General features: G+C 34.0%; 1 protein-coding gene across 3 annotated transcripts in view; it reads right to left on the bottom strand.

The window, feature by feature from the left end:
* Positions 1 to 2,004: 2,004 nt before the first annotated feature.
* The window catches only part of LOC149783653 (WD repeat-containing protein 35-like), an 83,308-nt gene continuing 72,708 nt past the window's right edge, over positions 2,005 to 12,604 (bottom strand). For all 3 annotated transcript variants that reach the window (XM_089931893.1, XM_089931894.1, XM_089931895.1), the window contains 5 exons: positions 11,157 to 11,289; positions 9,258 to 9,344; positions 6,659 to 6,788; positions 4,927 to 4,995; positions 2,005 to 3,107 (listed from right to left, as the gene is read on the bottom strand). In XM_089931893.1, coding sequence (XP_089788019.1) covers positions 2,942 to 3,107; positions 4,927 to 4,995; positions 6,659 to 6,788; positions 9,258 to 9,344; positions 11,157 to 11,289 — 585 coding nt within the window. In that variant the 3' untranslated portion in view covers positions 2,005 to 2,941. The remainder of the gene's footprint in view (positions 3,108 to 4,926; positions 4,996 to 6,658; positions 6,789 to 9,257; positions 9,345 to 11,156; positions 11,290 to 12,604) is intronic.

The raw sequence follows: 12,604 nt of genomic DNA, 5'->3' as shown, positions 1-12,604 counted from the left end.
ATGATGTATATAATTCTATACACTTATTCACATGTTTTTTTTTTTAAAAATCCATTATACTTTGTTGACATGTTTTACACAGCTGTTTGGTCTGAACATGTCTCTCGATTATTGCCTTTTCCTGAATCAACTTTCCACTTACTGGTATGTTTTTACTCCTTGCAACACAAAACCACTCCCATACTCGCTCATTCAGATCTCTGTAAACTGTCCGTCGTGCCGTGGCATATTTCCTCTGTGCTTGTGCACCTTTCTGCCATTCGTTTCTAATGGACTCCTTGTCCTTGATTACATTTTGAACTTGCGTTTTACTGACGCTTAAGCTGACTGCTATTTTGCAAGCAGTCTCCCGTTTTTCATTTCTTTCAATGACATTAATCCTTTCTTCCAGTGTTAAAATTTTTCTTTTTTTCAGCGGAGGTTCTGCCATTGTTATTAGTGTTGACGTTATAAAGACTATCGGTTTTTATCAGGTTTTGGGGAAATGTGGAATAAATATATATTATGTACCAATGAATGAAACCAAAAGACATAATTAACTCATCAAGAAACAATACATTTATTCTGAGACGAAGTTTAAATCAAGAGCGTTATAGCTCGATAAACAAAGGTTGCGACCATCTGCACCCAGGTAAACAGATGGTGGCTTGGTGAAACACTAACAAAAGAAATAAAAAATAATTTTAAAAAAATCCGGAAATGATTCTCACTTAGTAGTATTAAAGACAATGAGCTCTTTCACCCTCCAGGCCTTATGGATTAACTGGAAAGACAAACGATGTACTCTAACCTACACTGAAGCCCTTTCAAACAATTTCTCACTGGGACATAAGGACTACCGGCGTTTTGTGAGTTTCCATAAAGATAAAGAAAAAATACAAACCTCTAAATTGACTGCGTATATCCATCATTACTCCCTTTGATGTTACTCTTACTGGCAATTCACATGACTTCGGCACTACAATGGCGATTAGTGACATGTACTTTAGTCTGGTTTACTGCAGTTTACAAATGACACCGTACGCTGGAGTTGTAAATTTCACAAAACTGATACTGTAGAAAGACACATTTTTGAAAAATACTTTATTAAAGCAATCTTTACTGTGTATGCAGTCTTTGTTACAAAGGATTAAATGATGGTTAGAGGTGTTTATCTCAATATATGGTTGTTCAACTATAGTGTTATTTAATGTGCACTTTGTTTGCATACTACATTTATCCCGAGGTCTAGTGTTTACAAAGGATCAAGTTAAGGTCAGTGGTGTCAATCTGTTTTGTTTTTTTGGCGAGGCGGTCGTTCATAGCAGTGTCAAAATGCATATTTTGCCAAGAAATCGCGGTCGCTGGTCGCGTTGAGCAGGTGGTCGTTCATAACAGAGCGTTTATATAGTAAAATCGATCCGTGCATTACGATTGTGGTCGGAAATGACAGGTGGTCGCTCATAGCAGAGGTCGCTCATGACAGGTTTTACTGTATATATATATATAAATATATATATATATAGAGAGAGAGATATGCAGAAGTGATGCATCAGGGGAACATACAACTCACTTAAGTGGAGATTTTAGCACAACTCCAGATGGGCTTTGGAATAATTAATGATCTTGTGGAAATTTAAGAACTAAACAACTAATATCATGCCTGCAATCAATGTAGTTATCAAGGGCTGAAAAAAATGAAAATGATTATACTGTTTAGAAGAATTAAGAAAATACAATGCATTCCATTGAAATTATCACATACTCGGGATGTTGGCATACATGTATATTCTAACCTGTATATTATGCAAACCACATGGAGAGAAAAAGTATTTTTATCAAAAAAATTTGCTAATATTTGAGTGTACACTGTAGTTGATTGCCAATAGAATATTTGTTTCTCTGTATTTAATCACAGAAACACCACTAAAAAGTGATACCTTTAATTTTTTTATGCTTTAAATGTAAGAACTGTGCCTTGATCACTAATTGATGAATGACAAAATAATGATACAAAAGTATTCCTTGGGTATAAATAATTTATTCATTAAAATTAAGCAACTTTACAAATGAAGATATTCATACAATGCACATCTAATGCATACATTTAGGCTTTCAATATTTCAATCAGTATTCTTGGAATGTTTAATTAAATAACATATTTTAATTATTTTACTGAATAATGAAAAATCTACATTTTATCAAAATAAAAAAGTAAAGTTTCACATTTAAACAGCTGTGAATCATATTTTGCAGTCCTGTTTTTATTAACATCTTTCACCAGAAAAATGTTCTAAATTCAATACGTACTGTGAATAAGTCATTCATGAAGGATAAATCACAAAATCAAAACGACTGTACCTTGTACATTTCAACTTTGTTCTTCAAAAGTAAGAATGTTTTTGTCATAAATGTAAAAACACATTTCATCTTGTAGCAATCATTTTATAGTGTATTTTTCAGTCTTATTTTACTTCCAAATGTTTCCTGTGAAAGGTGGCCAAGAACCGCATACCTTATAATATTCATTCATGTAAAATTACAGCACAAAGACAGGTCTCAGCCACCACCACCCAAACTTCAATGACCTAAACATCCACTTCTGTCCTCTGCCCAAACTCACCAAAATGACACCAAATTTGATTATTTCCTTGACAATGTAGCCATAATAGAAATATAATAGTTTTAAAGGCTACAATTTGTTGTGTACAGTTGTATGTCAAAATTCACTTTATATTTTCATATAAGTTTAAGAACCTGCTAAGTTATTCTCGATTAAAAGCCTAATTGGAAACATTTACTATATATGTATTATGTATTACTTGGACGGATTTGTGATAATAACTGAGATTTCAACTTGATAATGACAAACCACACAAATTAACACGCGTGATATTGATGCAAGATCTTGAAGTGGACACATAACTCGCATTGTTTATTCACGTGTATGGCACATATATCTTTATACAGGTGTATGACACAGGGGACAATTCTGCCGTTTAGCAATTTCAGATTCATAAGCTCGGTGTTTACATGCACTGCACATCCAGAACTGGTATTCCAACAATGGTCTGCCTGTCACGATGCACGTGGGAAACTTCGTATCACAACTTGGACAAGCAGTAGACCTGAACAGGAAGAAAAATTTACATCAGAGATTAGATAACTTTCTTGTTAAATTTTGTCTATTGCTTTGAGTTTTTCAAGTCTGCAGAAGAAAGGCTTCATGCTATGACTTGGTGAGTCAAATCTAGTGTTGCAAAGGATTTATAGAGACAGTATTAAATATTAAGACTTATCTGTTAATGGCTATAAATGTTTGTCAAGAATATCGGTCCTAATTGAACTGAACTCTGATCTTTGACCTTTGACATCACAAATAAGCATAAACATATCGAATACTACTCACATGAAATCTAGTTATGTTCCAACTAAACACAATAGTTTGTCTGGTAAAATACGGAGAACACTGAAACCAATTTATCAACATAATATTTTACAGCCTTTCAAGGTGTTAATTATTTGTAAGAATCAAGCACTTTTCTGAAACAAAAATCTGTGCTAACATATTGGGTGCGAAATGCATCATCAGCCTACACAGACTAGAGCCAGTGGGCTTAAAATCTTATTCCTATAACAAATACCAATTATATAATCTATGAATACCAATTTTAAATCATCATCGATGGAGTGTAAACCAATGCTGATTGGAGCCTGCAACACAATGTTGTTGAAAAAATGCTACAGAGTGTTCTGAATATACTTACAATGGAGTACTGAACTTCTGTAATAAGCTGTACCTATTTACTCCCGTTTTCATTTCTCAGTACATGATTCTTTAAGTTAACTTCAGCATTGACATTTCAATCACTTGGTATGGACACAACTGTCACTGACATTTCAGTGATTTGGTTTGGACACAGCTGTCATTGATATTTCAGTGATTTGGTTTGGACACAGCTGTCATTGATATTTCATTGATTTGGTATGGACACAATTGTCACTGACATTTCAGTGATTTGGTTTGGACACAACTGTCATTGACATCTCATTGATTTGGTATGGACACAATTGTCACTGACATTTCAGTGATTCAGTTTGGACACAATTGTCAATTGACCTTTCAGTGATTTGGTATGGACACAATTGTCAATTGACCTTTCATTGATTTGTTATATACACAACTGTCATTGACCTTTCAGTGATTTGGTATGGACACAATTGTCATTGACCTTTCAGTGATTTGGTATGAACACAATTGTCATTGACCTTTCAGTGATTTGGTACGGACACAATTGTCATTGACCTTTCAGTGATTTGGTATGGACACAATTGTCATTGACCTTTCAGTGATTTGGTATGGACACAACTGTCATTGATATTTCAGTGATTTGGTACGGACACAACTGTCATTGACCTTTCATTGATTTGGTATGGACACAATTGTCATTGATATTTCATTGATTTGGTATGGACACAACTGTCATTGACCTTTCAGTGATTTGGTATGAACACAAAATTGTTCACTGATATTTCACTGATTTGGTATGGACACAACTGTCATTGACATTTCAATTATTTGGTATGGACACAATTGTCATTGATATTTCAGTGATTTGGTATGGACACAATTTTCATTGACCTTTCAGTGATTTGGTATGGACACAACTGTCATTGATATTTCATTGATTTGGTATGGACACAACTGTCATTGATATTTCATTGATTCGGTATGAACACAATTGTTATTGATTTGGTATGGACACAACTGTCATTGATTTGGTATGGACACGATTGTTATTGATTTGGTATGGACACAACTGTCATTGACCTTTCAGTGATTTGGTATGGACATAATTGTCATTGATTTGGTATGGACACAATTGTCATTGATTTGATATGGATTGCATATTTAGGAGGTAAAGAATGCTAAGATGCACTACCTACCAATCAGGAATTGATGCTGAGCAGCCAGTACATTCTATCTTCTGTGCTTTGCTGTCCTTTGGGCTGTGCCTGAAATAAGAGATTCCAGATATGTGCTTATAGAATATGGATGCCCTTCCACCATGCCTGAAATGACTTAAACAGAAACTTTAGCTAAGGTGCGGCAGGCAGCTGGACTAGAGTAACACCATGTTCTTTTTTATGTCATGACAGCTGGAAAAGGGCAATACCATATGCCCCTCTCAATATCATGACAGTCAGCTGGACAAGGGCAACACCATATGCCTCTCTCGATGTTGTGACAGACAGCTGGACAGGGGCAAAACCACATGTCCCTCTCACTGTCATGGTGGCACCAACTAAGCTACCCTCGACATACAGAAATATATCAATAATGCCTGTACTACCTCGCTTTACAAACTAATTTTGGCGAAAAGAAAGAAATACTGATGCCCTCTACATATCCATATTAGTATAAGATAAGAAAATTACATACCTGAATCAGAATTTTGTGGTAAACACAAGTCTTTACAGTGTATATGATGTTCAGTTCTTACACCAAAATATTTGGTGTTAATGAAATGAAGTTAATTGCATACAGATAGGTTAATTACTTATACCAAAGGGCTGGAAAAACAGAACTGTCACATCATACATGTGATGATATCATAAATAAGGGTGGTGATACACCAATCAAACATGGTATTTTGACATTGTGCGATGTTAAACAACAATCACAGTCTGAAAGAGAGGAATTCTTTATTTACGTTGAATATTTTAAACTGATTCAAATTATAAGACAATTTGTACAGAATATTATTAATTATGATTTAACACAGCATGTGGATGCCTTGGTAAAACAAGCAATCTTCAACTAATGTTGACCATAACTGTACTAAACAAGGTGTCACAGGGATATCCTGTCTGCTTCATACTTTAATTTTGATTGAAATTATAAGAATTTGTGTCCATAGGGAAGTTAGTATTTTTCTAAGGCATCATAGAGACAAACACACAGTAGCAGATATCTTTCCTGCCCCAACAGTAGGAAGGTTAGTATTTTGTCAAGGCAAGTCAGGTACAAGCACTGTATTAAATCTAAAAAAATCAAAAGTAACAAACATTTGCAAATAAACACTGGGAAAGTAATTGTCTTGCTAGTGACAAAAATCTTCCTGTAACTTTACTATGGGTGTTTTTTACTCCAACCTCCACAAACACACACATTCAATCTATCCCTATAAACAATCTGGTTCAAACTCTAATGATTATCTCTGTTGATGCCAACAGTGAAACAAAAGACCAAGAGAAAAATAAAAAATAAAAAACTTTTATTAAAAGCTTAAAAAACTATGGCTCAGTGATTATGGTGGATTTGTGACCTAAATGATGTGGTTCAAATCCTACCAAGACCAAGCTGAGATGGTGGTGTGTTTCTGGGCAATGTACATTACTCCAATTGCCCTGGCATGATATAACCTTGGTTGTTGTAATGTGCCATGCAACACCAATCATTAAAAGCCAATGTAAGACTGAGCTTCTATAACTGCCAACAAATAGAGGACAAATATTATCAAAGGTAAATCAAAATATCATTAAAATAATGAAATAGGTGAAAAGTAATGGTAAAAAATTATAATACTAAGTAATCAATTATTAACGACTTGAACACAATGCACATTACTTTTCAAACATTTAAGAAATACAAACCATGGAAAATGAATGTACTCACTTTGTAAATATCTCTAGCGCCAGTTCCTCATACTGCTGTCTCTGTTCTGGAGTGAGAGACTCATGGGTCTCCAGCTTGATGAAGGAGTTTGAACACATCCCAAAAGCTCGGCTGGCACAGGAAGCCAAAGCTAGAGGAACAAAATTCAGTCATATTTTGTACCAAGAGGTTCAAGACGCATACAAAATTCAGTCATATTTTGTACCAAGAGGTTCAAGACGCATACAAAATTCAGTTCTACATGTTTTAAATGCAACAAAACTTTATGGTAATAGATAATGTGTGCTAAAATATTAAAAATCATGGATTCATGTCCTATTGTTTTCATGGTATCTGTCATCAAATGCTCCAGTTAATTCTAATGTAAATGGATATAAGCTTCATTTGCAATTGGTTGGAAGTGAAACAGGGGGTGGGGGTTAGTGTAAGGTTTCATGAAGAGTAGTCACTAAGTGTGCCACAGAATAAGTCGATATGTATTGATCCAGGGTCAAGAATATTAAATGCTTCAACATTCTGTTAAGTCACGATAGTGTTCCCTCATTATAATGCTGTTTTTGGAAGCAATGAAGTGATCTGCATAAGAACCTTATAGTGAGCTATGTTAAAACAAACTTGTGTCATAATAGTACACAAACACAAAATTAGGTAATCAAGGATTTGAAATCTCATTAAAATTGTGTCATAACAGTATAAACACACACAAAATTACATAGTCAATGATCTGAAACCACATTAAAAGTGTTTCTTATTAGTAACAGCTGCAACTAGGTGAAAGAAATTAAGCATCAATAACAAAATCAACACAAAGCTAACCAACTGAACGCAATCCATGACCAAGCCCACATTATAGGAGTTATAATATACTAAGGGGAATCACATTACTGGGGTTATAGCAAACTAAGGTGACTTACATGATAGGAGTTATAGTGTACTGAGGGGACTTACATTATAGGAGTTAAGGTGTACTAAGGGGACTTGCATGATAGGAGTTATAGTGTACTAAGGGGACTTGCATTATAGGAGTTATACTGAAGGGACTTACATATTAGGAGTGTACTGAGGGGACTTACATTATAGGAGTTATAGTGTATTGATGGAATTTACATTATACTGAGGGGACTTACATTATAGGAGTTATAGTGTACTGAGGGGACTTACATTATTGGAGTTATATTGTTCTAAGGCAGCTTACATGATAGGAGTTATAGTGTACTAAGGGGACTTGCATTATAGGAGTTATAGTGTACTAAGGGGACTTGCATTATAGGAGTTATAGAGTACTAAGGGGACTTGCATTATAGGAGTTATAGTGTATTAAGGGGACTTGCATCATAGGAGTTATACTGAAGGGACTTACATATTAGGAGTGTACTGAGGGGACTTACATTATAGGAGTTATAGTGTATTGATGGAATTTACATTATACTGAGGGGACTTACATTATAGGAGTTATAGTGTACTGAGGGGACTTACATTAGTGGAGTTATATTGTTCTAAGGCAGCTTACATGATAGGAGTTATAGTGTACTAAGGGGACTTGCATTATAGGAGTTATAGTGTACTAAGGGGACTTGCATTATAGGAGTTATAGAGTACTAAGGGGACTTGCATTATAGGAGTTATAGTGTATTAAGGGGACTTGCATTATAGGAGTTATACTGAAGGGACTTACATATTAGGAGTGTACTGAGGGGATTTACATTATAGGAGTTATAGTGTACTGAGGGGACTTACATTATACTGAGGGGACTTGCATTATAGGAGTTATAGTATACTGAGGGGACTTAACATTATAGGAGTTATAGTGTACTGAGGGGACTTACACTATATTTAGGGAACTTACATTATAGGAGTTATGGTATACTGAAGGGACTTACATTATGCTGAGGGGACTTACATTATAGGAGTTACATTGTGCTAAGGGGACTTACATTATAGGAGTTATAGTTTGCTAAGGGGACTTGCATTATAAAAGTTATAGTATACTAAGGGGACTTACAATATAGGAGTTATAGTATAATGAGGGGACTTACATTATAGGAGTTATAATGTACTAAGGGGACTTGCATTATAGTTATATTGAGGGGACTTACATATTAGGAGTTAAAGTATTTTGAGGGGACTTACATTATAGCATTACTGGAGTTATAGCATACTAAGGGGACTAGCATTTAAGGATTATCTTATCTCTTTCATTATTTCTATTCTCAAAGTTTCAATAAATTTTCAAAACTGGGTTCAGAAACTGTTTAACTTTTGATATTTAGTGCCTAACACACACACACACACACACACACACACACACACACACATATATATATATATATATATATATATATATATATATATATATATATATATATATATATATATATATATATATATATATATATATATATATCATGTGTTGACATCTGCCCTATTTCTGGCAAAGTAACAATTGTTTCCCATTTCCAATACATATATTATAGAAGCTATCTGGATTAAAATGCAACGGCTGGAACTTAATATTATTATATTCAATATCATTATGAATTTGTTATAGAACATGGATTGTCAGTTACATATTGGTGGCAGAATGTTCTGCTCTTCTCACCTAGCAATGAGTAGCTATCAACAGAGTCCAATATGTCCTCATAATCACGGAGACACAAGGCTGTCTTCATGGCTAGATCCACATACCCTATAAAAGTAAAGTGACAAAGATGTCTGTATAATCCATTTCAAAACTTAAGAAAAAGTTTCATCCCATATCTGTAACAGAGCATTTGCTTAAGTTTGCAGCATATCTTAAAATTAATTTTCCAAAAATTAATTAAAATCTATTTTAGACCAATTTCAAACATGCCTGCCTACATGATGCGATCCCTAGCACTGCCTACAGCTGATATGCATTTTAAGTCATAGTTACAGTTTGAACACCAACTACAAATGATTTTTGCCCATTTACGCTAATCTACTGTATTCTGACCTAGTACTGCAGCACTCAAGCATATAACTCAACCATGATATGTATAGTCATGGGATAAAGTCACCATGTTAAATCCCACTAGGCATTACTGTTGGTGATAAATGCCTCTAAAATGAGGTATCTAATATGAAAAATATATGACTCTTTCTCTTCATGCATTATAAAGGGAGACAAAGGGGTTCATCCTAGTATATGTTTAAGAAGACCACCATGAAATTATATATTATATGGCTGATATGTATTTAACAGTCCTCTATGTAGTCACAGACAAACAGGGTTGATAATGAAAATTACAGACTTTTGAACAAGGTATAATAATAATAATAATGAGGACTTTGTATAGCGCCTAATCTTTAGAAGCTCTAAGTGCTTTACAACATTAGACAACACCTATAAGATAAGAAACATAATAATATTATTACAAAAACAAACAAACGAAATTAGAAAAACATTAAAAAATAAAAAACATGCTGAGAATATTTCAGGTAGGAAACATTATTAGGTCTTTAAGTTTGTTCTTGAAGTCAAAATAAGTGAGTTTTGAGAGCCCTCTTAAATGTGATCACTGTGTCTTTGTGTCTAAGTTCAGTGGGCAATTCATTTTACGTTGCTGGGCCCTGGTATGCAAAAGAACGCTGTCCATATGACTTTGTTTTCATAGTGGGAATAATGAGTATACGATTGTCAGAAGAGGAGCGAATCTTGCTGGTGTGTACACATGGGTGAGGTCAGATAGGTATGTTGGACTAGAGTCTGTCAGTGAAATGTAGCACAGAGAACAAATTTTGTGTTTGATTCTGTATCGAATGGATAGCCAGTGTAGGGTGCAGAGCAGCGGGGAGGTGTGCTCTGATTGTGGTACTCTAAGTATGATCCGAGCAGCTGTGTTTTGAAGTTTCTGGAGTAGATATTGAGATGAACTAGACAGAATTGAGTTACAATAGTCCAGTCCACTCATGCTGCTGTGTGTAAGTTTCATCTATGATGGATTTACTGAGGTTACACTATAATAATGACCAAGCAAATTTGTGTCATCTGTTTATGGCAGGCTACTTTTAAAAGGCATGATTGTTTTCATGCTGATTAGTGTTATAACTATTAATATAATCATATAAAAATCATTTCTTTTTGCTCAAAAGTAGAAGCCACAACTATAACTTTAGTTCAATCTCTTCCAGTGTTTGAAGTAAATTGGCACAGTGCAATAGAAAATGACATAAAAACAATGATGCAAGGTTGAAAATTACAGATACCATAAAAACTCCTAAATAAGCAGTGGCTAATATTCAGCATTTACAATTTTGATTAGCTTATCTTTGATGATGGTTTACTTACATATATATATATATATATATATATATATATATATATATATATATATATATATATATATGAATATGAACAAACAATGACAAGCTGCCAACCAATACATATTAAAGAGTACTGTAACATATTAGAAATCATAATCATAACATTTTAAAAATATTAAAAATCATTAAGCCAAGAAAAGGAAGGTTATCCCACCCTCTTGAAGTTGTCTCTGAGCCAGTAGATAGAAGTGGTATGCTTCTGCACCCCTCCAAGCATTCTCAATCACCTTACTGTCAGACACGGCTGTTGAGTCTTCTTCAAGGAATCCTGCTAAAGCTGATGTGGCCTGAGAGAAACAGAGTACATCAGTCTTGACATTAAGGAAAGGCAATTTAAACAAAACAAAGGACAATTACCATAACCAAAACAAAATACAATTATATAATTTGTTGATAACTAATCAACCTGGGCTTGATCACAGGTGAAATTTAACAGCATCTAGCCTGATTAAAACAGACATTTTTGTTACACAGCTTAGGATAAAAAAATTCCAAAAACAAGGACAAGATTATTAGGTTTCTTTAGCACTGTGCAAAGTGAACTACCTCTATCAAAAGAAAACATAAGATAGGGCGCCTTGTCATCTAAAGTCTATAAAATTATAGCTGAACATGTATTTAAACTGTAATTAAATTTTTACACTGGTTATTGATCATGGATTCCTCTTACAAACTACATTAAAAAAAAATACATGCTGCTGTGTGTAATTTTCATATATGATGGATTTACTGAGGTTACACTATAATAATGACCAAGCAAATTTGTGTCATCTGTTTATGGCAGGCTACTTTTAAAAGGCATGATTGTTTTCATTCTGATTAGTGTTATAACTATTAATATAATCATATAAAAATCATTTCTTTTTGCTCAAAAGTAGAAGCCACATCCATAACTTTAGTTCAATCTCTTCCAGTGTTTGAAGTAAATTGGCACAGTGCAATAGAAAATGACATAAAAACAATGATGCAAGGTTGAAAATTACAGAAACATCATTGTGGGTTGTGCAGCAAATATTAATTTGACACTGGCAAGCAGCATTCAAGAATTTTTTCTATATAACAATGTGCTGATTCAACATTAGATCTGAGCATTTATTCTGTTTTTTTAAATCTAATTCTGTTTTGCACTCAATTTCATGGGTTTCCAGTAATATGTTTTAATGAACCCAGTGTAAAGACTTGGTTTTAGAATTTCAAAATTGCAATTTCAATAAAAGAATTAAAGTAGTTAATTTCAATTCTGAAATATAATCACTTAGAAATGTGAGTAAAACATATCCTTCGTAATAATAGGGTTCCTTTCATACAGAAAGTATATTCATGGGTCGAACTATACAGTACTCCCTCACAACTGTATACCCTTCATTATAACATGGTTCCTTTCATATAGTAAGTATAGTCATGGATTGAATTGCACAGTACTCCCTAAGCATACCCTTCATTATAACATGATTCCTTCTTACAGTGAGTATATTCATGGATTCAATTGTACAGTACTCTCTGGCTACAGTATACCCTTCATTATGGCATGGTTCCTTTCTTACAGTGAGTATAATCATGGATCCATCTGTACAGTACTCCCTGACTACAGTATACCCTTCA

This window comes from Sinohyriopsis cumingii, chromosome 14, assembly GCF_028554795.1.
Source record: "Sinohyriopsis cumingii isolate HCF-2022 chromosome 14, ASM2855479v2, whole genome shotgun sequence".
NCBI classification, from domain to species: Eukaryota; Metazoa; Mollusca; class Bivalvia; order Unionida; family Unionidae; genus Sinohyriopsis; species Sinohyriopsis cumingii.
The sequence above is the reverse complement of the archived record's forward strand: the minus strand, read 5'-3'. Positions and strand labels throughout refer to the sequence as shown.